The sequence below is a fragment of the Microtus oregoni genome, unplaced genomic scaffold, assembly GCF_018167655.1.
Source record: "Microtus oregoni isolate MIOR12 unplaced genomic scaffold, Mior012 000014F_ref0000157, whole genome shotgun sequence".
In the NCBI taxonomy this organism is placed as follows: domain Eukaryota; kingdom Metazoa; phylum Chordata; class Mammalia; order Rodentia; family Cricetidae; genus Microtus; species Microtus oregoni.
This window is the reverse complement of record NW_024543073.1, coordinates 37,565,901-37,593,458: the sequence shown is the minus strand read 5'-3', so window position 1 is coordinate 37,593,458 and position 27,558 is coordinate 37,565,901. Positions and strand designations below refer to the sequence as shown.

At 42.8% G+C, this 27,558-nt stretch overlaps 1 protein-coding gene across 1 annotated transcript in view; it reads right to left on the bottom strand.

Annotated features, from left to right (window-relative positions):
- Fam81b (family with sequence similarity 81 member B) overlaps positions 1-26,832 on the bottom strand; it is a 77,317-nt gene extending 50,485 nt beyond the window's left edge. The window contains exons 1-4 of the mRNA XM_041663183.1: positions 26,823-26,832; positions 26,323-26,420; positions 23,345-23,409; positions 4,142-4,385 (exon numbers count right to left, since the gene is read on the bottom strand). Coding sequence (XP_041519117.1) covers positions 4,142-4,385; positions 23,345-23,409; positions 26,323-26,420; positions 26,823-26,832 — 417 coding nt within the window. The remainder of the gene's footprint in view (positions 1-4,141; positions 4,386-23,344; positions 23,410-26,322; positions 26,421-26,822) is intronic.
- Positions 26,833-27,558: the final 726 nt, after the last annotated feature.

The window sequence follows — 27,558 nt, the reverse complement described above, 5'->3', positions numbered from 1 at the left end:
TTTTTTCTTTTTCTGGAATAAAGCTTGCTTCTGATAGACTTTGGTGGTCTGTCCCCCCATCATTTGTGATGCCAGATTCAACACTTGCTTATACTTGATATGTTTCTTTTTGTGAAAAGTGTATGGCAGAGGATATGGGGGGACTGGGAGGTGAGCAGAATTGGGATGCATTATATAAAACTCCCAATGAGTCCATAAAAAAGTGAAATAAAACTAAAACAATGTAACAACAATGACAAATCTCCCCAAACAAATGTTCTCACCAAGGGCTTGCTGATGTCAGCCAGCCAGCAAGGGCCTCAATGTGAGTCTTTACTGTACAATCTCTTGCTATCTCTGTGTGCTACACAGAGGGTTGATTAAAATCATAGTGGAAATATATACCATCAAAGGAGTCAGACGACAGAGTAGGGATTTTCTTCAGGAAAATAGTGGTTGCTCACTGTTAAGTCTTTAACAGTGTACCACTGGCTAGCCTCCTTACTACAACATTATCAGAGTCAGATTAACAAGTGAACTCAACATCTTTAAGGAAAAAAAAATCCAAAACCTAATTTCTGTACATAGCAAGGATTGAAACAATAAATCTAGAAATTGGCATAAGCCCAGTGTGAAGCATTGCACAGAACCTTAGTGAGGTGTAAATTAGTGCAATTTACTCGTGGAGCCAATTTAGCAACATGTATAATTTTAGCATGTCTACACCCTAGTAAGTCCACTTCCAAGAATATATGTTGTGGGGTAATCCTGAAGAATCCAAGAATAAAAGTGAGTGTGTTCAGTTGTAGCCTAGGAAATCAGGAGCAGCCTGTCATGCTATGAGTTTTCTTAGCCTCCCAGGGGTCTTCCTTGCTTTCGCCAGCAGCTCTGGCTGCAACCAAAGGCTAGTTTCTTTTACTATAGCTCTCTATAGCTAGCGATAGTTTTTACAACAACCTGCCTTTCACTTGTAATTGACAATTGCCTTGAACCAAAGTTTACTTTTAATGGAATGTTGTGTGTGGGTCCTCAGATGTGAGCCGACAAGTGTGGCTACAAAGAGATCCGACCTAGGGTGCGGTTAATTAGTGTTTTGAGTACGGATGTGCAGCTGGAGCACCTGGACCGAGGCTCACAAAATTCAAGGCTATTCCTTCTATCATGTTAATGAAGTCTATTGCATCTCTTGTTGGAGGGAATCAACATGCCTGGGGTCAGTATTCACTGAATTTCCCTCCTGGGCTGTTCTGTGTTCCTGCCTCTCATTTCTCTTATATCCCTATTTCTTTTGCTTAGTAATTCTAATCTTCACGCTCCTAACCTGGAACATAGGAAGGCTGGTCCTCAGTAGACAACCATCCCGTCCTATAAACTTTAACCAAAAGCCTTCCTGCTGTTTTTGCTTAGTATACCTCCCTCTTTGTGAAACCGGTTGTGCTTGAAAGAGTTGGAGGATCCTTGTAGAAACTGTTAACTATGAAGATGATCTGTAAGTTTGGGTAAAACTTTAGCTAAAACCGTATTATCAGAAATCTTAAATCTTAAAATGCTTCTCTTCAAAACTGTAAAATTTCTTTGTCCATGCCTAATGCTTACTCCTTCTATAAAAAGGATGCCAGAGTCCGCCCCCATTCCATAATTTCAGAAGCCTGAACTCTCTGGGTCCCAGCTGGAAGCTGCAGTGATTTTCTTTTGATTCTTTTTATTTATTTATTTTTCATTGCTTTATAAATAATACCATTCAAAATTTCCACTTCCTCCCCTCCTCCCATTTCCTTCCCACTCCCCCACTAACCCTCCCTCCCTCCTCCTCCAGTTCTTAGAGAGGGCAGGGTACCCTGCTCTGTGGGAAGTCCAAGGCCCTCCCCACTCCATCCAGGCTTAGGAAGGTGTGCATCCAAATAGACTAGGATCCCAAAAAGCCAGTACATGCAGTAGAGACAAATCCCAGTGCCATTATCATTGGCCCTTCAGTCTGCCCCAATTGTCAGCCACATTCAGAGGGTCCAGTTTGATCTCGTGCTCTTTCAGTCCCAGTCCAGCTGGCTTTGGTGAGCTCCCAGTAAATTCCTGGTTAAATTTATTTTTTTCTAACTGTAAGTGCATGCCTGTACCCTAGCATTGGGAATGAAAAGGCATGTTCAAGGCCAGCATGTCTCAAAAATCCATTTGACTTTTAAAACGGGAAAGCCACTTAACTGCCGCAATGGTGGTAAAAATAACCCTCCCCATTTCTTTCAAGGACTTGAGTTAAGTTTTATTTCATATTTGAATCTATTTTTAGGACCAATGTGCAAATGAACTGAGTTGATGTGTATAGTTTTCTTTAAAATATTGGAATAGCTTCCATTTTCCTATATAATGTTCATTAGCTGAGTTATTTACTAATGTTAGCCATAGTTAGTTAAATTATCTTAACATCTTGGGTGCTTTTTTTGTGGCCCTGGGGATCAGTCTCAGGACTTATACAAGCCAGGCAAGTGGTCTCCACTGAGTTTACCTTCAACTTTTGATTTTGCAAGACAAGGTTTCACAGTGTAGTTCAAATTGGCCTAGAACTTGTGATTCCCTTGTTTTGCCTCGAACTCCTGAGATTACAGGCACATGTCAGCATGCCCGGGTGCATAAGCACCGTAATCACATTCAGTTTTGTAACTTTATGCTGAGTTTTTAACTTCCTCTATTCTCTCAGCTACACGATGAATTCTACTAGGCGTACACACAAACATCCAGTTTATAAATACCTTCAGTCATTACATGAGTTCAGGAGCCAGTTATGCTGAGTTAACTCCATGGATGGTGTCTCATTTTCTTCCTACTAAAAAAGAATCAGCCCTGAAGTTTCACTGTTACTAGCCAGGGGCAAGTCTAGTGCAGGACACTGTCAATTTTGATGGTTCTACAGGGGTTTGAGCTGTCTCTGGAAGCTGTCTGCCCAGACTCACCATGGGCACACACTGACAGAAGTCTAACCAAAGGCTTGTACTGAGCATTTGCTCCCCATTGTTTACTGGAGGGATCTTGCTTGATCAACTTTGTTTCCTTTAACATCTTAAAAATCTTTTTTGAGTGGTCTGGTATGTGAAGTGAACTAAACAAAATCTTTGCCTCCTGGAGATTGTATTTAGGAAGAGGAAAGCAGACAGACAGACAGATGACAGTGATCGCTCTAGGGTGGTGAGAACTTTGTATAAAGGGGGAATAGAAGGGAGGCAGACACTGTTGAGGCCGGAGGGGACTAAGTGCTATCATGTAGGGTAGCACTTGAGTAGGAATGTGAAGAAAATAAGGAGCATTCGTAGGGACAGCTACAGGAAGATGGTCTGTAGGGCTATGCATCATACAGGCCCATGTCTCTGCATTGTATGGCAGTCACACTCTCAGGCCGTAGTTTGCACTTGGCCTCACAGGAGGAGGTCACCTAGTCTTTCCAAAGTATCGCCATCCCTAACAAAGGGTCAGGATATGCTAATGTTGCTTTGCTCCTTCTTTATAATTATGGACATCGCCTGGGAAGAGGTGTTAATTCATGCTACGGTTTGTTACAGAGCTGCCATAGTTGCGGACATGACTTAAGTCCTGCTACCCCGGAAACAGAATGCTAATGAACTTCCCCTTCAGTTTACCCTTTGATATAAAAGCTGTTTGGATAATAAACTCAGGTGATCTTCAGGATTTGAATGAACCCTGGGACCCCCCCCCCCCCATATCGCTGTATGAACTGTGCCTCAATTATTTCCACACCTCTACACTGGTCCGAGAAATAATTTATGTTGGGGCTGGACCCCAGCAATGGTCTAACTAGAGCACAGCAGTGCACAACTGAGAGGCTGGCAGAAGAGAGAACTGGGAAGAGGGTCGTTGGGTTCAGTGTGTTGATGCATATAAAGCTCTACTCGAATTATCATAGTCTTATGGATTTAGACTAATAAAGTCTTTTAGTACAATGTTTGACATATTAAAGCATTTTCTTTACTGTCAGAAAATAGCTGTTTAGTACTTTCTAAGGGAAGGTTTTTGTTTTATTTTTCATCATAACTTATAGTCAAAAAGTTTAACTCTTTTTCTGGAGCAGTAGCAACACATTTCCATAATTGAAAATGACTCTGGTGGTTGATAACCCTTTTTCAGCAGTGATGTCAACACGTGGAAACAGACCTACCTCAATGTTCTGGTTGAGTTTCTTGACGATGCTAGTGATGGTCTGGATGTGACTTTCTAGTAACTTCCTGGCAAGAGATTCTTCTTTTCGAAAGCCCTGGGCCCCCTGGAGGCAAGTGGAGATGTCCTCTTTGATGCGGAAGGCTTGCTCAAGAAGGAAAGCTATGGTGCGTTCCTGGTTATTCAATCTGTCTTCCAGAGGACATGTCTGGTTGTTTGGAATGACAGGAAGAAAGGGGGAACCCCTGGTCAAAAGAAACACAGCAGGGTTACAAGAATGAGTAGGAGGGCTCTCTTAGTCTCTGTTCTATTGCTATGAAGAGACAACTCTTATAAAAGAAAGCATTGAATTAGAGACTCACTTACAGTTTCAGAGGTTTAGTCCATTATCATCACATTAAGAAGTGTGGAGGCATTCAAGTACAAAGTAGCTGAGAGCTTTATATCCTGACTAACAACTAACAAGCAGTGGACAGAAGGAACCTCAAAGCCACACCTCCTAATCCAGTAGTTTACAAACTTCGTAATGCTACGACCCTTTGATATAGTTCCTCATGTTGTAGTGACCCTCAACCATAAAATTATTTTCGTTGCTACATAATAACTGTAATTTTGCTACTCTTATGAATTATAATATAAAATATCTGATATGCAATGCCAAAAGGTTCACAGCACACAAGTTGAAAACTGCTAATTCTTTCTAAGCAGTTCATCACCCGGGGAATAAGCATGTATGTATGGGCCCATGGGAGTCATTTTCATCCAAACCAAGGGGCTGGGAGCCTGAACTCATTTTCTCACTGCTACTTTTTTCATTTTCTCTCCTGTGAGATATTTAAACACTTTTCCCAAGCTAGAGTTATTTCATATTCAATGATGACAAATTTTAAAGCGCAAATGGTAATAGTTGCGAAGAAATTTATAGTAGACCTAAGGGAAGATGATAGAAGCCTTCTTCAATGACTTATATATTTATATACCCTTGTACACAAATTTTATTTTAATCTGAAAAAAAAATACAAGTTCTTATATATAACTTTAAAAATGCCAAATGGGGGACCTGGAGAGATCAATAGGTAAAATGGCTGATGTGTAAGCATGAGGACCTGAGTTCATATTACCAGAACCCCCACACAAAATCAGGCACAGTGGTGTATGCCTGTGACTTCTGCCAAGGGGGACAGAGGGAGGGAGATTCCAGGAACTTATTGGTCAGCCAGTTTAGACAGATCAGTGAGTTCCATGATCAGTGAGAGACCCTGATGTGGGATTCCCCTCAGTATGATGTGATTACCATTAATGAGTAAAGAAAGCTGGCTTGAGCCTGTAGTAGGGCAGAACAGAGGTAGGCGAGGAAAACTAAACTGAATGCTGGGAGAAAGAAGACAGAGTCAGTGAGATGCCATGGAGCCACTGCCAGGAGCAGACACACTGGAACTTTACCTGGTAAGCCACAGCCATGTGGCTATACACAGATAAATAGAAATGAGTTTAAGATACGAGTTAGCCAGAAATATGCTTAAGTTATTGGTCAAACAGTATTGCAAATAATAAAGTTTTTGTTTGGTTATTTCGGGGCTGAGCAGCCAGGAATGAATGAGTAACCTCCTGCTACAAACTGGCACCCAACATGTTCTAGCTAAATCCACATAAAACCTAAGAAAGTTTAGAAAGGAATTCTAGATACAAAAGAACAGAGTTAACCATAGCTTAATGCTGGGGCTCCTTTAAGAGTGGTTATTTAGGGACTGAGCAGTCAGGAATGAATGAGTGGCCTCCTACTACAAGACTCTTGTCTCAAAATATAATGTGGAGGATGGTTAAGAAAGATACTTTATGTTAACCTCTAGCCAACACACACACACACACACACACACACACACACACACACACACACACACACTATGTGAATGTGCAAAGTGACTTGGGAGAGTTTCTATGAGCTTCTGTCTTGGAACAGTAAGTAAAATTGGCCACTGCAAAAGCTTTCTACAGCCGTACAAAGCTGGAAAACATTGTATACAGTATCTTTCTCTTGGTGACTTACACTCTATTACATTCTATCAGTCTTTAACAGTATTATATTAATTTCACAAGAAAGGAAAATAGATTATGTAGAATAGGTAAAAAACTGGTCTGAGGTCATTCCAGATCCCTTCCAATGCTTGAGTGCAGATTTTTGACCTCTTAAAAGGCTACAATTTCATTAGATTTGGATAGAATTATATTAATTTTAAACTAGTCTGCAATGATATTGAATTTTCTGGGGGACTTCCATTATACTGTGGTCCAGTAAAAGGGTTTTTCTCGTTGGAGCTTTTGTTTAACACACTGAGCTTCTGCAAGAGTGCTCATTATAAAGGGTGTTTCGAAGACTTCAAGTGCTGGCTAGTGTTCTACACGGGTGTGTATAATAGGTACTACAGAAGAATAACATAAGAAAATAGAGATCTGTGGTCATGTAATCAGAAGCCTTAAGCGAGCTGGCCCAGCAGCGGTGTGGTAGACTAAAATGACCTCAAGTGGGTCATAACCACACAGAGCACACCTTTCCTTGCAGCCTGAAGGTACTCATACCACCTTGTCATGCCATGTTTGTATTTTAAACAGAAAAACAAGGTGAAGAATAAGATGTTTACCAACTGAGCTTGTCCAGCCTTCCTTCTTTAACATGAGAAATTCTGGAGGACTTATCTTGGCACTTCTACCTATTTCATTGAAACCATGGCATGTGGACCTATTCTCGACTTATACACAGTCTGTGTGGCTATGGAAAGACTGGTGCATCAGACAGCCTGGAACTGAGGGGTCTCTTGGTCATGTGCTAGCGAGCTCAGGCATTGCAAGAGCAGCCCCAGCCTCTGGGTGCTAACTCACTACAACCTTGTGAGGCAACTGAGCCCGAATAACCTAGTGAACCACTCTGGACTCCCAATCCACAGACACTGTAGGAAAATATTTGGTGTTTTATCAAAAACAGTGGTTTATCTGAAATATGGAATGGCCTGAGACTAAGATGTTGATTCTGGACACAAGGGGAGCACAGGCATGATAGAGATTAAGGACCCAGAAGTTAAGAGAGATTGGAAATGAGCTTGGGAAAGGCAGATATTCTGCCGGTTCTGATTTGGATTTTATTAAAATTGCAATTAAAAACACTAGATGTACAAGAAGGAAATAAATGAGCTTTTTGTGTTTATACAAAGTTGCCTATTGGATAGCCTGAAATGTATCTATATAGAGAGATTTGGGTGTTTTCTAGAAATTAAGAGACAGCTCACGATTTGGATGAGGACAATGAGACTGGATGATTTGATACTGAAAGACCTGGATAAATTCAGACCCCCCCCCAGGAGGAAAAAATAGAGCCAAAAACCTAAGCAGAAAGAGAAGAATCAGAAATCTAGGATTAGCCAGTTTAGTGACTGTTTCAGGAATTAGCTGAAGATAAAGTTAGATTGTAATCTTGAGAATAATCTTGAGAAACAGGGAGTTGCCCCCTTGTGATCATCACTGGATTTTCAGAATTTTCTATGATGCCCTCCCTACCCACTTCGGATTACTGGGCTGTGGTTTCTTCCCTTAAAAACCCCTTCTCCCAGTTACTCGCGGTCGAACTCCTCCCCTGCGTGGGTTATGAATCTTGGCCCCGGTGCACTGGTTCTTGTCTTGTCGAATAAACCTTGTGTGATTGCAGCAAGGACGGTCTCTCATGAGTTACTGGGGGGGTTGTGTTATCCTGAGACTTGAGTGACAGTCTCCCTACACCGGGGGTCTTTCACTATGTATCTATGTGGGCATGCATATGTGTCACAGGGAGAAGGCAGTTTCAGCAGTTTAGTTTAAGCTAGGTGTTAACCACACCACATTTCCCCACAATCCTATGGATGCCAGGCACTTATAGCCACTCTGCTGGGATTGCCTGTCAGCTAGAGATGTATAGTGTGTCAGTAGGTGTCTGAAATTGGGTGATGCAGCTGTTGCAGAGGTTAGATGCTAACATTACATCCTCACCAGCTTCACTTAGAAAAGAACTGAATTGTTCACCTTGGCCCTACCCTACATTACTGTCTACCTGGGTCTCAATCCTATCCCATTGTCTACCTTGGCCCTATACTGTGTTACTGTCTACCTGGGTCTCTATCCGATCCTGTTGACTACCTTGGCCCTACCTTAGCTTACTGTCTACCTTGGCCTTGATCCTATCCCTTTGTCAAGCTTGACTCTACCGAATCCTAGGTGCTGCTCACCACTGACTGGAGGACCAGGGCCTGCAATATGGTAAAAGAGATCTATCCAACTCCTCGAGCAGTCTTTGGGTCAAGGGAACATATTGCCTTCCGCTCAGCCCAGGTGTCCTGGTGACTCTAGAATCTCTGCTGAGGCTGCTCTGAGAACACAGAATTTTATACTTAGCTCTAGATGGGACTCGGAGCCACATACAGCTTTAGCCACCTTGAAAAATAATTGAAACTTTAAAGTAGTCTGAAGCTTGCAATCTAGTGTGACCTTTGTCAGGTCTAAAACAGAGCCCCAATTCCCCTGAAGGTAGTGGATAACCCCATCATGACAGTCTTTGCTCAGGCTCAGCTCAAGCTTTAGTATACAAGCAGCAAATCTCAGGAACTAGTGAATTGGGTAGCTGCCCGCCACAAAGGGCCACTTCAAAGGCCATGCTAGCCTCTAGACTTCTTCAGTCCTTGTTCATATGTACCTTACCTGTTTCACTAGCATCCTGGCCCTCCTCACCTCCTCTTTTACCCTAAACTCCTAGGCGGTTCCAGCTCACAGGCTTCCCTTCCCTGAGCTACTTCCTTCCACATGATTTTTCCACTACCCACTTCTCTATTCCTGGCCGCACCCAGTCTGCTGCTTTTCTCCTCTGCTCTGGACCCTTGTAGATGCTCCATCTCTGTGAGAGAACCTTTCGGTGGTTTCCTTACTGCCTTCTCACTAACAACCACACCAGCTGATGTACACCTTGAAAAAACACGAGTCGTCTGAGATAAGGCTCAGGGTGAAAGGTCCTGCTCCTTTGAACAAACCTTTTGGGTAACTTTCTTGATTGCTGATAGTTTTGACAAAAATGCTGAATTAGTACAATTACCCTCTTCCCAACTTGAGAGAATTCTTATGAGAACTTGGAAGACTTGAAAGCATGTATCCTCTGAGAAACTCTGGGGCCGTGTGTGTGTGTGTGTGTGTGTGTGTGTGTGTGTGTGTGTGAGAGAGAGAGAGAGAGAGAGAGAGAGAGAGAGAGAGAGAGTGAGAGAGTGTGTGTGTTGTGATGTGATGTGCCTGACACCTGTGCTCTCAGGAAGGAAGGGCTGCCAGCAGGCAAATTTCAGCAGGTGGCTCAGCAAGGCTCTGGGACTTGCTTAGGTGGAGTCACCTTGTCAAGGTCCTATCCAGTGGGGCAGTTTGCAGGCAGTGTATGAGCGGGCGTGAAGGCTTGGCTTTGCTCCAAGTCAGCATAGCTTTCACAGGCTCCCTTTCTTCAGAACTGCAACCTGAGTCAGGTAACCACTTCTGCCTGAGGTAAGAGACAGCCCAGCCTGGAGGTGGGGGAGAGCAGGGAGGAAGTAGGCTTCCCTACTGCCCTGGAACAAACTCAGACTTTCCCGCGGGAGTTTGAGGAGGAGGAGCTGAGGGGTTCTGGAACAAACTAGGCACAGGAGACTTCAGACTCTCCCGCGGGAGTTTGAGAAGGGGGAGCTGAGGGCTTCTATGAGGTGCTGAGTCACAAACAAGAAACAGGAGGAGCGACTGCCTCAGACCAGTGTCCTCCACAGACTCCCGCTGCAAACGGCTGCCGGCCCCACTGCCCTTTAACTTTACTTCTCCACAAGCAGCATAAAGAACTGAAGGAAGGTCGTTTGTAGGCCTGGCAGAGGCTGCCTGTGTTTTTCTGGAGCTTGGTGCTCTGTCCACATCTTGGCGCCTCTGGGCTCACGGTGTGGGAGAGACTTAAGATAACTGGATGAAACATCTGGAAACACTTCCCCTCCAGGACTCTCTGTAACAAACAGCATGTCTGTGACACACAGAGAAGGCAGATGGCATAGAAACAACCCGCAAAGGATCAGAATTTACCAGGCACTTCTGTCTTTTACCTTCTACAGCTGGGGATGTCATTTTCTTTTTCTTAATAAACTGTCTCTATTTCTAATCATGATGTCCTGTCCGTGTGCTGAGACATGAGAGCCTGGGGATCTCATCCAGTCCCATCGACTGTACTTCTTCTAGTCAACGCCCTGGAGCTGTGTGTCCCCACTCTGGGGTTGCAGCCACCAGCACTGGCTTTCACATTGCATGGGTGCTGGAAATCTGAACTCTGGTTCTTGCAATCCATCTTCCCAAGCCCTAGAACGACAGCACTTACCGACATCCCCCCTCTCTCTTGTGTCTTATCTGAGCTGAGAAAAGATCCTAGCTCATTTCCCACTGGATTTTCCTGCCTGCGTCTCTGACACCAAGCAGCTCTTTTGCTGGGAACCTTGACACTTGCAGATTCTCCTGCTGCATTTGTTCTTCCTACAGTTATTTCACAGCTGCCTCCTGGCCATCACCCAGTCTTAACACGTTTCCCCTCTGGCTCAGTTACTATCATAACACCCAGATCATCTTTTCCACAGACTTTTGAGTACATAAACTTGTTCTTACTTACTTCTTTGGACTGACTTTCTTTCTTTTAAAACAAAGAATTGTTTATTTTTATTTTCCTGCGTGTGTGTCTGTGCCCCATGTGTATGTAGGGCCGTCATAGGTGCTCAGAATGGAGCGGAGGTCCTCTGCAAGCACAAGTTGTCTCTCTAGACACTTCATTTCCTTTTCTGTCCTCCGTCCCTACAGTAAGACCTTTTCTTTCCCACAGTATCCTTAGCACCCAGAAGAGTGCATAGCACATAGTAGGAGGTCAAGTGATTATAGTTGACTAATTTCTCTGTTCTGTTTAGGCTGAGTAAAAAATGACTATAAAGTTGCAGGTCATTGCAACCTCAGGACTTAAGTTTGCTTTCCAGGGCAAAATGAAACAGCCTCAGACCAGTCAGAGCTACTCCTTCCTCTGTGCATTTTGTAATGCAAGAAAGAAGAGGAGGAAGAGGAAAAGGAAAAGGATGATGACAACGGTGCTGTGCTCAGGGCTTTGATTAGGCAGAGAGCCTACTGCTCGTTTGACTCCAAGTGTTCTCCTGGAACATTGCCAAGTGGAATATATATATATATATATATATATATATATATATATATATATATATATCTCAATTAGGTGTGTGACTCAGAGGCTGAGTAGAAGAGGCTTCCAGGCCCTGCTGATGGTGATGAGATTTGTAAATTTGCCCATTAGTTTCTCTGAGCTAATGTTTCTTTGTGGTCTATAGTCTAGACTGCCAATAAAGGGGACCTCTAGTTTTTGGTTTTAGACAGATACTATCCCTCCCCCATTTTAAGATGTTTTCTTGTGTGTTTTCATTGTGGCAGACAGTGTTGATTACATTCATATATTCCTAATGGCCATGGCAAACTTCTGCCTGATTTGGCTCACTTTCCTGTCCCTTGCATCCTCTATGCTGGTCTCATGGTTTTAGCCCGAGATGTACGTGCTTTAGATAGAAACATGTGAAGCAACTCCAGAGAAGGAGATGCAAGAGGAGACTAGCTTAGGTATCTCAGCCTTGAAAAAAGAGGAGGGCATCCTTCTCTGCTGGATGTTGTCATGCTATGTGGTTCAGGGAACTGTTGAATTGATCTTGTGAACATGAAACAAAAGGAATGCAAAAAAAGGACATAAAATTCTGGCTGCAAGACAAATTTGTTAAGCCACTAAATTAACCAAACTCTAGATTTTTTCATTATTGTTGTTATCTATGCTAATCAGTATCTTTATATTTAAGTCACCTTTGCTTGGGGGTTTCTATTATGTGCAGGTAAAAACAATGTGTCATATTTAGTGGCTTAAAAATGACATTATGAAGCCGGGCGGTGGTGGCGCATGCCTGTAATCCCAGCAGTTGGGAGGCAGAGGCAGGCAGATCTCTGTGAGTTCGAGGCCAGCCTGGTCTACAAAGGGAGTTCCAGGACAGGCTCCAAAGCTACAGAGAAACCCTGTCTCGAAAAACCAAGAAAAAAAAGAAAGAAAGAAAAATGACATGACATTATGATTAATTTAGTGTGTGGGGGTGGTGGGTGCATAGCAGCTGCGGCACAGGAGTAGATCCTGGGATCCAGTTAAGGTGCTCAGGATTGCTGGTAGGTTCTTTTGCCTGCCAAACTGCCTTGTAAGCCCCTATATTTAAAGATTTACCAATAAATATATAGCAGTTATTCAGTATTTTCTAAATTGCCTGCTTTGTGACTAAGTGTAATTCAGTATTTCTCATAAAGGCATTTGAATTAGTGATATGGGAGGACAGGGAAGTTATTAAATGTTGAAGGAGCTCTTCCCACAGCCCGGCTCCTGGCTACCTGGCTAGCTTATGCCCCAAAATAACAGCACACAAATTGTATTAATTTAAACACTGCCTGGCCCATTAGCTCTAGCTTCTTATTGGCTAATTTTTACATCTTGATTACCATTTCTATTTATGTGTATTAAGGTGCGCTTACCGGGAAGATTCTAGCCTATGTCCATCCTGGGTCAGAGCTTCATCCAGAAAGGAGAGGAAATGGCATCTGTCTGAGGCGTCTTACCTCACTTCTTCTTCTTCCCAGCATTCTGTTCTGTTTACTCCACCCACCTATGTTCTAACCCATCAGGGCCAAGCAGTTTCTTTATTAATTAACCAATGACCTTCCTCCATCAATTAAATTCAGATTTGTTGGCTTTACTGTAGACCTATTAAATCATAATCTTGGAATGGGTCAGGAGAGTAAGGAAAGCACTTACGTGATTCAAATACACTCTGAAGACCAAACACCAGAGTTTTGTTTGAGACTGGTAGTGTGGCCCATGAATGAGGGAAGGCAGGGTATACAGTAAATTGCTGAAGTGTGAAACTTGACCTCTCAAGCTCTGCAGACACTCAGAAGCATCTCGGCGAGTAAGAAAGCAACAGCCAGCACTTCGAGACCAAGGGCTGCAGTTGCCGGCTTTTCAAACAGGGCCTTCAGGCCTGCTTGGCTGTTTGGTTAGAGCGAGAAGAATGTCTGTAGACCAACCAATACCATGCAGTCACGCTGCAGTCATTGCTCCAAGGGACCCATTGTATTGTGTGTGTGTGTGTGTGTGTGTGTGTGTGTGTGTGTGTCCCGCCCTGGGATGCTCTAAGCTAAGGTTGAGACCGTTCTTAGAATGGGAATACAGAAGCAGATCTGTCCCAGCAGGGACTAGTGGAGCAGCGCTGGTGTCATAGCTGGCTCAGTTGTATTTCTAGTCTTTTTTTTTTTTTAAATTTATTTTATACATTGAAGAGCTCTATTTGCATGTGTAACTTTATGCCAGAAGAGGGCATTTGATCCCACTATAGATGGTTGTGAGACACCATGTGGTTGCTGGGAGTTGAACTCAGGACCTCCAGTGCTCTTAACCACCCGCTGAGCCATCTCTTCAGCCCCGTGTTTCTATTCCATACGGCACATGAGCGAAACCTCTGCTGAGGCAGCACATACCACCATGCAAATGCATTTGCTTACACTGCGGAGACACCTAGGACTTGTACACGTGCTGGCCTAGAGTGTTATCCTGTGGACTTTAAGGCTTATTTTAAAGTCATTTTCCATCCAGAGAGGTATCTGCAAAGCTTGCCTTGCCTACAGCTTTCTGTTACTAGAGCATAATTATCATGCTTGCTAATGATGCTCCCCGAAGCCACACCCAATGCTTCGTTAGTTCTCACAGGACTCTCTGACAACAAAGGCCTTCCTTCCCCTGCCAATTGCCCATTGCTGTAAGGAAGATTCTTTCCTCACTTGTTTCTCTTCAGCAGTAACTGGAAGAACAAACCTATGAATCTGTGTAATGTAAATTCCTGACTGTAATATTCTTCAAATCATCGAGTTATTTCTATTATTGAGTACTATTAGTCAAATCAAAGGGAATGTAACCCAAGACCTTTCCCTAGCAGGCTGTGGCTACCCTGATTTTATAATCAGATCTGGATGGAGTCGCTAGCCCCAGGAGAAAGCTCCCCCCCAGGCCACCACAGGCATCTTTGCACATGGACTGACATTGCTGACTGACTGTAGCTGAATCCCAACAGATTTTCCCCAGCCTGAGTTCTGCCTCTCTCAGCTGGTGTGACTTACACCAGCTGTGCTGTGCCTGGCAAAGCCGCTGGTACATGAGCCTCTCGCTTTGCTGCCTAGTCTGTTCCTGTGAAGACAGCACTAAATTTACTTAGGAGCTTCTGATAACCATTTTGGAAACCTGTAAAAGCCAGAGACAAAAACGGGAAAACTTCAGCCCTCTTCCGAACATAAGAGGCCATACCGAGAAGATTCTCTACGGTTTCACATGATCAACGTTAAGGCCTAGCTACATTCTGAGTGCACACAGTCCTGTAAGGAAATATAAAGTAAACTGTAGCAAGTATTCTGGTGGTTCACAAGAATGATTCTGTGAGCGTGTGGGGATGATGAATTAGAAAGAGCTATATTTAATAGTTTCTCCATTGCTTGTCTATAACTGACCTGGCAGATGGACTTTGCTGGTTGTGGAAGCAAGCCTGTGTTGCTGAGGTTGACGTAAGTCTGAATTCTCTGAGGGGGACAGAGGCAATTCATGTTTGGGGCAAAGAGTCCAGAAAGATGACCAGGATTGAGGGGTTGCTAGCACGGAGCCTGCATGGGGACCATTCCAATAGTGACAGCTCCACACAGTGGCACATCTAAGAAGAGGCTAGAGAGACAGTTGTGTGTCTTCAGGAAGAGCTGTGGACTCTAAGGCATGAAGGCCTCATGGTCAGTGAGGTTTTAAGAGAATTGCGAAATGAATGCCATGCCTGGCTTCTTCCTTGTGGAGATGTTAGAAGGGGTAAAGCTCCTTAGGAAAACCCTGGTGTGGATGGAACAGGATGGGCATCTGGTTGCACATACAAATAAATGTGTGCCCCAAGATGCAAGTGGTCGAGGATATTTGGTGGCCCCATCAAGACATTTTCCATGAAAACATGCTCTCTCTCCCCCTCCCCTCCCTCTCCTTTTCCCCCTTCTTCCCCTCTGTCTGTCTCTCCATGTGTGTATGTGTAAATAACATATGTCTATGTGACTTCAGTTAAAAAAAAATCGTATGTGGAATTGCAAGACTTGAACTCAAATTCTTAAAATTTTTGACTGGTACAATGAACTGAATTGCGGCCAACACAAAGATATGTTGATGTCTTAATATCCGTCATATCAGAAGGTGACCTTATTTGGAAGTTAGTTCATCATGAATATCGCTAAGATGGGGTCACATTGGAGTATCAGTGGCCTTAAGCCACTATGGCTAGTGTCCTTACATAAAGATGGCCTTGTGAAGGGCCCAAGCAAAATGAGGAGAGGTTGAAGTGAAACATCTGTAAGCCAGGAAGTGCCAAGGGCAGCCAGCTATTACCAGAAGCCTATGGAAAGCCAGGCAACAGTTCTGCCCTGAGTGCCCACCCCCAAGGGCCAGCTCTGCCTCAAGCCCGTAGAGGCACTGAATCTGCAGTCTCTGTGTTTGGACTTGTATCTCCCAAGATTGTGAGATATACACTTCTGTTCAGCAACAACAGAAGGGTGGTGATCACGGCCGTCCTGGGAATTAGCATAGGTGGTAAGTTGTTGGAGGGGAGGTCCTAGCACAGTTTAATTAATGTCCTCTTATTTCTATGTAGTCCTTAGAGCTATCATATCACTATAGGGCCGAATTTTCATTTTGTTTCATCTCCACAATGACTTGTCACCAATTTTTCCCAACTCAGGAGACAGAGACTCGGAAGTTTCCAGTGTCTCATCTGAGGAGCTTGGCCTGCTTCCCGCCTTTTCCTCCCTCACTGTGGGAGGGAGAAAAATGTTCCTGATGCTGCTACACCTACCTCAGAGAGGCAGGCATGTTTACCCTCTTGCTCACGAGTGTGTAACTCGCTTCCTACACTGTGGAGTTTAGCTCAGTTTTTCTGCTTGGTTCTCTTCTTGCTGAAGCCCCACTATCTCCCTCCAGAGAACTGAGTCTGACTGTGCCCATGTTCCAGCGGGTCTTTCATTAGTCATTTCTTAGACCCTTCTGAGGTAGAGATGACTGTGTTTCTCCTGGGCATCTGTGCTCTGGTTGATTTTGGGGTTTTTGTGAGTAGCACAAGGTGCCAACTCATCCCCAGCAGCTTTCCCACAATGGGCAAAGGTAATGTGGGCAGATTAACAAAAAACCAAAGACTTTTGTGGTTGGTGACAGCCCAGTCTGAACTGCCTCATCCAGAGCTTAGCTGCAGAGCCTCACCTTCCATTCTTATGTGTCTTGATGTGGGATATGTCTCCATCACTCAGTAGCCAATAGTGAAGCACGCCATAAAAGAACGCCTGTCACTGATCTAAGACCTGGCAATGGCTATTCTCAGACCCTGAATGCCACATTTTCACAAGAAGACTTTCATAATCCTTTGTTGTCTCATCCATTTGATACACTGAAAGTTTTATCTATCTCAGTCTTATGTTCCATTTGACTAGCAGTGAGACCTGTCTGCCCAAAATGTACCCACGAAGGATGCTGAGATGTGCAGTGACTGCAAGCTGGCCTGGCTATTGCTCGGTGTGAAACAACTTGGCCTCTTAGGCCCCCTTTTAATTCAGGAAACTTAGAGTTTTCCCCTTAGGCAAGACAGACTAGAGATTCAATCTATCTGATGTCTTAGAAATTTGCTTATACTTCTTCTTTCTCCAACTGTCCTCATGCCCTCTGAATTCCTGATGGACAAGCTTTGTCTTTGCACAGGTCCATGTCCTCTGAATTCCTGATGGACAAACTTTGTCCATGCTACAACCTGGTAGTGAGAATTATTCTGACAGGCTTACTAAGATATTTTGCACCTCTCCCTTCTCTGGAATGGAAGGTAGCTGAGGTGAAAATCTTTGTCTTATTTTTTCACTGGTGACTTTGCAGTGCCTAGCCCAGTGCTCGTACGTACTGGGTGCTCCATAAATTCATGAGTGAGTGATAACCACTTCAAAAGGATTAGAAGGGACCTGGGGAAGCTATTTGATTCCAAGGTCAGAAAAACATTCTCCCCTTTCAGAAAAGCCAGTTAAATAAACATAAGAGATTCACCAGTACAATTTGTTTTCCATTCACAATTAAATCCTGCGAGAGGACAGTGAGTGCTCTAAAACCTTAACCACCCACTCTATTACATCAGAAGATGTGGACGAAAAATCATGGGCAGAATTGAGAAGCCTCAGGAACTCATCGCTGATCATATGAAGCCCCACCTTCTTACAGAAGGCAGAACTTAACCAGAGAAGTGAAGAGGGGCTTTCTTCCTCAGTCACAGCCTGCTGTGGACTCGAGAGTTCACGATGGAATTCCAGGACTCCATTGTTCTATAGAAACTAGCAATAGTTATGCTGCCTTGCTTATGGATCATTTACTATGACCTAACATTTAATAAATATTGATAATGTGTGTGTCTTATTCCAAAGCGAAAGGCCAGCAAAGGTTCCGTGAACACAGTCAGTCCCAACCTCTTCAGTATGCATATCTCTAAGCTAAACTCATCTGTAGGATAGCATGATCTCTTTTGTTACTCAGGTTTGCTTTAGGGTCTTAGTATTACTTTTTCTGAATATTACCCTTGGAAATATTGATATATGCTTGTGAGGATGAATCCTTGAAGCTGAGTAATGTCTACTCAGGTGGTTTAACGAGTGTTTAACAAACTTCTCTTGCCTAAGTGCCTCCTTTGCCTTCCAGTACACTGTTGCCAATTGGTGATTTAGTTATTTAAAGAAAAAAATGTTCATCTTTTTATTAAATATGTCAACTGAAATTTCTGCAGTAATAGTGGCAATGTCTGGATGTCATGTTGTTTTTCTGCTAGTCAGCACCCCATAAGCCCTTCTGAAAGTACAGCTCACACAAGTCAGTCCCCCGTCAACCTGCCTTATTCTCCATTATAACTGTCAGCTACAGTTCATCAAAAGTTGTTGTTCAATAGAGCATGCTTGACTACTGCTGGGTTACTAAAAAGCACAGCTGCAGAGTATTTATCTGGGGCCTTCACCCAGCTCCTGGCATAAGCTCCCTCCCCTGGGAGTTGCCCCAGTCCAAACTCCACCTCCGGGAAAGTCTGCCAAATGGTGACCCCTCCCCAGGGAGGGTCAAGAAAGCCTGCCTAGTGGTAACCCCTTCCCATGGAAGGTCAAGACCACTCCCACAGGCTATTTAAACTGCCCCCCCCAGACAATGAACCCAGGGTCTCCAGGTTATTCTTGTCTCCCATGTTTTCCTGGGCCACCCAGGAGTTGTCATCTATTAAACATGGGAGTCTTTTAATTTGGTTTGATTAGGATTATTTGCATTGGCTGAAAGGTTTGTTGACCAAGAAAGAAAATATTTAACATTTGGAGGTCCCATGGCAGGGCGAGGGCCTTCTTATTCCATTGTCCCAGGGCCATGTGTTGGAAAAATGTCCTTCTCACATGTGCTCTCTGCCTAAGGGCTAAGAGTGGCTTCATCTCTGTGAGTTTCCTTTCTTTAGTACATGCCGCTAGGGCCCAGGGGCCCATTTGTATTTGTTTATGTTTGTCAATCTTTGGCTGTCCTGTTGGAGTTACGGTTTTGCCAGGTGTCCAACACAAGCGGTGAGGCAGGTCTGGTTGAGGTGGGACTGAGTGGGTAGAGACATCTTCCATTCATCTCTCACACCCCGTTTCTGACTCAAGAGCCCTATCCCAGTAGACACATTGTGACAGGCTTGAGTCCCAAGATTTGGCATAGACTTCTAAATGGGCTCTTGTGATTCAAAGCCAGATCTCCAAATGTCCTTTGGCTGCCTTTTACAAAAATCCTTTTAAATTGGGGCTAACATCTCACATAAAAACAAACAAGGCTCCAAAAGCCCATGGTTTCTAGATGTGTGCTCCCGCCCCCACTTCCATTTCCCACTCCCCTCCCGGCTTTTTCTAGCTGTTCATTCTCTACAATGGATCTGGATCGTTCCCCCCCCCCCCCCCCCCCCCCCCGTCCCTCCACTCTAAAACTGCATAGCTATTCTGTCCTTTGTTTCTGTTCCCTCTCAGCATCTGCTAATCCGGCCCTTGATGGGTCCACCTCTGTGCTTCTCTGGCTTCTGCTGCCTGCCTACACTAGGAGTTTTAAGTTGGTCAGCTGACACAGGTCCCTAAAAGGGTTTTATTTGTCTGTCTGTTAAAATAATGTGGCTACAGTCTGCTTGTTTTATGTCTGTGTGTATGTGTGCATGTTTTGAGATCTGTAAAACTTATAACTCCAGATTACAACAGCTCTGGAAAAATACAAACGTGGGTAACCTCCATTTTGACCTCACCACCATTTTGCGCAAGAGTACCCATGTGTGCTGCGCTTGCATTCCTTGACTTATTAAAATATGTCTTTTAATCTTCTTACACTTACTAGCATTGGTAAGCTGTAACTAATTGGATAAAACAGATGTCTAAATTTAACTTCTATGTCTAGTTTAAATATAACACTTAATGGTACCCAATTCTCAAGTGCCTTCACAGGTCTGAGAGTATGGCATTTAACAAAAGAGCTTCTAACACTGAGACACTCCAGCTCCTGCAGCATCCTATAGCTCCTCCAAGAAGATGCATGGTTACAAAAGACCTTCTGTCTCGAGCCTTGCCTTTGGGTATGGCAAAGCCACCCACACAGCAAAAAGCGGCCTTCCACCTCTTCAGCTTCCTGGATGCTACACCTAGGGAATCGATCTTCTCACCCTGCCAAGACAAGTAGACTAAATCTCCCCCCTCCACACACACAGAAAAATCTTTGGGCCTCTTGTACTCAGTAGATAATGGCAAGCATTGCTTTCTAAGTCTGGTGTTCACCAAAGATTACGGAGAGACGTGGGATTGCCTGTGTAGTTAAACAAGCTGTCTTATTTCTGCTCATTTATCCCCCATAGATCTGTCTAATGGCATTTGATGACTTAAGGTACTTAAGTTTTCTGCTAAAATACAGGTGGGTGTGCCTCTTTAACAGGCTTCATAGTCCAGGACTAACAGGTTTCAGATGTTTCTTAAAAGATCCAGAGTTCCCAGTTCCCTTTAATTGTTTTCTAAAATGTTCATACCTTTTAACCTAAAGCAATAGCCCTTTGCTATGACACCAAGATGTAAATCTGTTCCAGTTGTCTTACAGATACCTATAGATTCCTGGGAAAAAGTTCTGCTGCTGTATCAAAAATCAGGTCTGGTAAAAACTAACAGTCTCCAGAGCCTATTTAACTCCACCCATTTTCAAGCCTAATTTACAGGGCACCCCTGCTGTCTGGGAGGACAACTTACAAAGTTCTCTCCAGACAACACCTACACCTGCACCAGCTCCTGGCACTTCACCATTGGTACCAACTCTCCTGGATGAAGGACACCTACCAACTAAAATCTAGTTGTATCTGCTATTGTGTTCCACTTATACACCCGAGCCTCATCTGTACAACCAGGGCACTTCTCTGTCCCATTCTTTCTAGCAGTTAGTGGCTTCCCATGGCTAGCCCCATTCATAGGTCCAATAATAACAATAATTTTTTCTCTTAGTCATCTGCCGTCTCATCTCTCTTAAGAAACAGCTGCCAGAGGACACCAGGATGACAGTAAACCAGATGCTGCTCCAGCCACACCACTCACTGAGCATGAGCAACCAACTCCCAGCTCTCCCCTCTCTTACTTCTCCCCATGCCTGCAGAAAGTAGCCAGACTTGAGATGGTGCTCCTTATCCAAAGAAAGTTGGGAATGTTTGGTTGGAAGCAACACCTCAGCTCCCTGGCATCCCTTGATAAAAAAAAATCTGGAATATTTAGCTGGGGGCTTCACCTAGCTCCTGGCATAAGCTCCCTCCCCTGGAAGTTGCCTCAGTCCAAACTCCATCTCCAAGAAAGCCCACCAAATGTTGACCCTCCTCAGGAGTTCAAGAAAGCCTGCCAAATGGTGAGCCCTCCCCAGGGAAGGTCAAGACCACTCCTACAGGGTATTTAAACTGCCCCTCAGAGAGAGAATGAACACGTGCTCTCCAGGTTACCCATGATCTTTCCTTCTCTCTCTTCTGCTCTCCATGTTTTCCTAGGTCCACCCAGAAGTATTGTCATCTATTAAACATGGGCATCTTTTGATTTGGTTTGATTGGGATTTTTGTGTCTGCGGAGAGGTTTGTTGGCCAAGAAAGAAAATACTTAGCACAGAGCTCCTGCATTTTGGGGCTGCAACCTGAGAGAACCAAAGTGAATAGCACAGTATATCTAAGCATCTTGAACGGTGAATAAAATGACACTATGCTTAGGCCTTGGGAGATGGAATTTGGGTGTAACTGAGGGAGAAATGGATCCTGGAGCCTGTCAATCTTTGTCTTCACTTCGTTGTGCTGAAATCCAACTGCATGAGATAGCTGAGCAAACAAAGTGCTTGCTGTCAAGCCTGACGGCCTGACTCACACAGGCAAGGGCAGAACCAGCTCCCAAGGGTTGTCCTCAGGTGTGCACACATGTCCACACACATATGCGTATAAAATAATACATAAACAATGTAGCTCACTTTTTATTGGGCTGAAATCCAAGGTAGTGTTCTAAACTTTAAGGTTCATTATCTTTCTTTAGGAATTTATTCTTTTGTCCTCTGGAATGTAGATCATTCTGGCTCCAAACTGGAATTTTTTTAATAGGTCAGAGAAATGATTTCTAATTTCTATTTGTCCTGTGCAGACAGGTGGAAACATTTCTCCCTTCTCCTAAGATGCTTAAAGTTAATTAATATGTCCTTCATCATCAGTATTGGGCAGTCTACATTCATTGTTCCTAACTCAGGAAAAATTATTTCTCTAAGTAGTACATTTTTATTTTCAATTTATTTATTTAGTTTCTTGAGACAGGGTTTCTCTGAATCTTTGGAGCCTGTCCTGGAACTGACTTTTTAGACTAGGCTGGCTTAGAACTCATAGAAATCCACCTGTCTCTGCCTCCTGAGTGCTGGGATTAAAGGCGTGCGCCACTGCTGCCCAACTGGGCTAAACAGCTCAGTCAGTAAATGGTAGTTTTAAATGAAAAATCATTTCTCATGATTTGATCCTCCCCTGCTCCTGTAAATTGTAATCCAAACCCATGTAAGCAATTGTAGAAGGAAAGCACGAGAAGAAGTGATTGCTGACATAACAAATTCATTTGGCTGAGGACAGGGAAATTCTTAGCTATAACTATTGCAATAAAAGGCAGAATTTAAAATGTCATCATTTTCATTGTCAAAGATTACTTTCAAAATGAGCCTACTCTTTATGGTTTTTCTTCACATTGACTCATTTGTTTGGTTGCATATTTTCTGTGGTTAGGATGTGTATTATAGAATCAGAATGATTTTTAAAGCTGTAGAAGACACCAGGAACTTCTAGTCTAACCTTCTTGTTTTGCAATTGAAAAGAAAGAACTAAATTCCCCAAATGCAGGTTTGACAGCAACAGGAAGGACTAAGACCAAATCCCAACTGCTTTGAAGTTATTAATAGGAGTGCAGATAACATCCCTTTTGTGTGCTGAGCAGAAGACAGCTCCAAACATATGCATCACATCCCAAACCCACCCTTAAAAACTAGAGTTCTGGGATCTTTGTGCAATATAAATCTACCAATACTGTGCTCTAATTACCAGAGCTGTGATACCAAAATCCCATACCTGTGGACCACCCCGAATGGACTCCAAATACAGCACTGTAAGTGTAGAAATGTAGAGGAATTTGGTTTTTCACAAAGTCAAATTTTTTTCTGATTATTAATGTGTCTCAAGTTTCCCTGGGTTTTTATGATAATGTCAACAGACCTACTTGGTTTAATTTTAAAGTTATAGTTATCTATATATTATGTTGTATTATGTGTTAACTCTTGCCCCAGTTGTATTATTTTCACCACAAATCTACAGGAATTTATTGAAGTTGCCTAAAGAGAAGGCAGTAACATCTATCTAGAGAAAATGAGGCTTGAGGTGGAAACAGAGAACTATTCATTCAGCCACTCTAATCGCTACTGAGCCGTAGAATGCAGTAAAACGTTAGAACCATTAGTTTTTATACTTACTTGTCAACATATTCCACTAGATCTGTAGAGTTCTTGGTTGACATTCTGGCTGGAGATAATCTCACCTAAAACAGAAGTGAGAGATTCAAAATGCATCATGTGACGCTTAGGTGGCCTACTCTTTATCCACCTTGTACTTAAATCAATGCTTTTATTTTAAACAAAATATATAGCACCGTACGTATGCCGTTTATGTTGTTGGTGACTAAGACTGAAGTTAAGCCCTGGGACACTCCTAAAGACCTTGTTTCATGGGTTTAGTAACACATCAGGAGAAGCTTTTTAGAAGTTAGAGCCATACATCAGTCCAAGATGAAAGCTTCTAAATGGAAACCCCAATGATTATTGGCTGAGTTTTGAATGAAGTCCAGTGACAGCGATTAATTCCTGACAGAGTCATTTCCTAGGGGAACCAGCTATTTTCAAAACAGCCCCAAACTAGAAAGCTAGCCAATCCAAGTACTTTTATATTCTAAAAAACCCTAGATGTCAGATTACAGATGAGAAATAAAAGCACAGAACAGCTGTATGTTAATTTAGTAGCATGCAACAAGTTAGCTGTATGAACACTTAAATTCACTATTTTGCTACTTCTAGAAGGTGCTTTTTCCATAAAGGTTGATAATTTGGTAACATTCCTATGAGACAAAAGGTGCGAAATACATTCACTATTTCCATATACTGAAGACAACCAAAGTCTTTTTAAAAGCTTAAAAACAAAGCAAGTTTTATTCTAATTTTCATAGCCAATCTCTGAATTGGATTCAAGGGAGGGAATGTAACTTTTATTCCAAGTTAACACATTGAACAAGATATATTTGTAGGATTTTTTTGCGGGGGGTTATATCACTGCATAGTAGAGTGATGGGTGTGGCGGTTTGAAAGAAAATGGCTTCCTTAGAGACAGGCACTATTAGCAGGTGTGGCCTTTTTGGAGGAAGTGTGTCACTGTAGGGGAGGGATTTGAGGTCTCATGCTCAAGATACAGCCAGTGTGGACACAGACTCCTGCTGCCTGTGGATTAAGATGTAGAGCAACCAGCTCTTTCTCCAATACTGTGTCTGCCTGCCGCCATGTCCCACCTTGTTGATAATGGGCTAAAGCTCTGCAACTCTAAGCTAGACCCAATCAAATGATTGCCTTTGTCAGAGTTACTGTGACTGTGATGCCTCTTCACAGCAGTGGAAACCCCAATTAAAACAATGGGATTAAACACTAAAATTTTTGTTCAGAAATTAGTTTTTAAAGAAGTTTTAATGGAATCAACCAAGAAATAGTTGATTCCATTAAAATTCTAAGGGCCAAGACACTCACCTGCAACTACATCTCCTCTGAACAAAATTTGAAAACCAAGCAACTCTATTATCCAGGAAGTTGACACTGGCCATGCTGGCTTGACCCAGTTTAGCTGGCAAGAGGCTGTCAAAACAGGCTCCCAACTGGTCAGGATGAGGGCAGTGAACTTTTGGGAGAGTGCATTGGCCCTGGGCATATTGTGGAGTAGAGTCGGCAAAAGGTTGGATATACCTAGGCTTACCCTTCAGCATTGGTTCTCAACTTGTGGGTCTCAAATCCTTCGGGTTCCTTATCAGATATCCTGCATGTTAGGTATTTGTATTACAATTCATAACAGTAGCAAAATTACAGTTATGAAGTAGTAATGAAATAATTTTATGACTGGGGATCCCTACAACATGGGGAACCGTGTTAAGAGGTCGCAGCGTTGGGAAGGCTGAGAACCGCTGCCCGAGAGAAGCCTCACTGGATACTCATGTGTTTGTGTTCTGGATACCATCTTCTATCCCCAGAGGACCTGAACAGTTGTTGGCCTAACACCGCTTCTCACTATGCTTTCCTACTGCAAAAGCTGTGGGTCCTGAACTTAATACTTCAGGCCAGATAGTGTCTTTTCACCTCTTCATCGAACGTCTGGGCTTAGTACTTCCTTATCAACTGGCTGGTATTTACCTTATGCATTTGTCAACTATTCATGCTGTGCAAACATTTGTGGAATGAATGTGTCCACAGAGAATGAATTACTAGGGTATTCTCACCCCTTCTACCTTGGGGATATACTTAGAAGCTAAGATGGGATTATATGTAAAAATTACTTCACAAATTATTATTATGGGATTTTTCACATGTGTCAGTTTTCATCTGCTCACACAAACATTTTAAAATATGATAATTCTTATACTATAGAATATATATTCATATATATTATAATTTCATTTTTCTAATATCTCTATTAGATTAGTATCATTGTTTCTTCATCATATATGACAAAAGTTCCTTTAAATGACTAATTTAAGATGACTCATTTTATATAAAGAACTTGAGGATTGAGAAGTAATGGGTCATGTGATAATAACTGCATTACACACTAAGTTTGTTTTGCTTGCTAATGCTTTATTTAAGTAGTTCATCAGAACCCCATGGCAAAAAGAAGGTCGAACTAGGCTTATGTTATATAAGAGGAAATTGAGGTTAAACAATCACCAAACTAAAGAGAAACTCAAAGCCAGTGCTTGAGGTCATTTTGACTTTCTGGTACCTGTTTTCTAAGAAGAGACTGTATACACTGCTCAGATGTTTTTAGAACCACCAAATCCAAAAGCACAACTTGCTCTGTATGGCCTCTGTCATTAATGGAAAATATGAGAAGTACTGAAAAAGGAACCTTGTATATAACTATTCTTTTTCTTAAAGAATCTTTATCAAAATCAATGATCATTAAATTTAAAAATTTAGCCCCATATTAAAATCAATCCCATTAATATATTTACAAGCTGAGATCATCTGTTTTCAAGGCAGCCTTGCTGTGCTCAGCCACTTTATCAAGACAGAGCAAACGAGAATCAAGCAAACACAAAGGAAAGCTATGCTTCTGGGATTCCTCCAAACTGTGCACAACCCCGAGCTTCAGAGGAGCGGAACCAACTACCCCATTCTTAGTACAAATGTTTCAAAGTACTTGCTTTCTTCTCTTGGTCTCTGGCGGAGCCAGGAAGGGGGCCATCAGGTGGCTCTGGCTGTTCTTCTGCAGGCAAGGAGGCACTTTTGTTTACATCTGTATCTAAGCAACCAGAATGTAGAATCCAATCAGGAACTACGGCAAGTAAATTTTTGCATTGATGGCATTTTAAAAATTGAAACTAGTTTCTGTAAAGGTGGCAAAACGTCTAGAGAAGCTTCCAAAGTGCTTGACACGTGCCTCTTCCCTTCCCCCCTAAGTCCTGCCCCTGCCAGATCCACATCTGCCGCTGGTGAGCAGAACATATCCCCACAGGTGCTTCTAAAAAGCATCCAGGAATGTCACTGAGGTCAAATGTCCTAAAATATTGGAGATACATCCTATTGTGCCCAAAGAGAAGAGCTGAGGGTCTTTGAATTTTTTTTTACTTTGTTTATATAAAGTAAGGAATGTAAGGGAAATATGAGAAATGTAAATTTTTGAGGCATTGTCCATGGTAAATACCTGAAGTCATAAAGCTGATTTCCCGCTATATTATTAGGATTTTTGTTGACTTGCTTTTTATCTTTCAAAGGGAACAGACATATGCGTTCCTTCTTAAAAAGCCAAAATTCTAAGGCATCCTGACTGCATCCAAACTGCATTCCTCACACTCCTGAAGCATCTTTCCAAGGGTAGTTCAAGAGCATTGTGACCTAGGAGAGATCTGTGATGTCAGCGGGGTCCCTCTCCCACCTCCAGTCCTTATGTCTCTAGGATTTATGAGTCTATAGTGGTTTCCTTGATTCTAATTGCTCATTCACTTTGTCTAAACGAGGGAGAAGGACTTCAAACCCTACTCTAGAGTTAATTCATGAGTTTGATGAGAGTACAATTTTCATCAAATTACAAACAGAGAAAAGAAAAAAGTCATTTTAGTCCTTAATCTTTGTCCATGTATACTGGTTGAGGAAGCTCGCTGTTTTCCTTTAGAGGATCCTGGAGCGTTCAGTCACGGACAATGGAGAGATTAGTAGCCATGGCAGAGGGTGCGGGTCAGGACTGAAATGCTAGGGTTTTACTTAGAAGAAAGTTTATTCAATTATTGCAAAATGAAGTGAATTATTTTAATTTTAAAATGTTTTTTCTCAGTTTTAAAATTAGAATTTGCATATGTTATTATTCACTTGGCTTTCATATGTAGAAATGAAGTTATTGGCTAGACTACTACTCAAATTATGGTTCTGGATTTGCCTGCTCC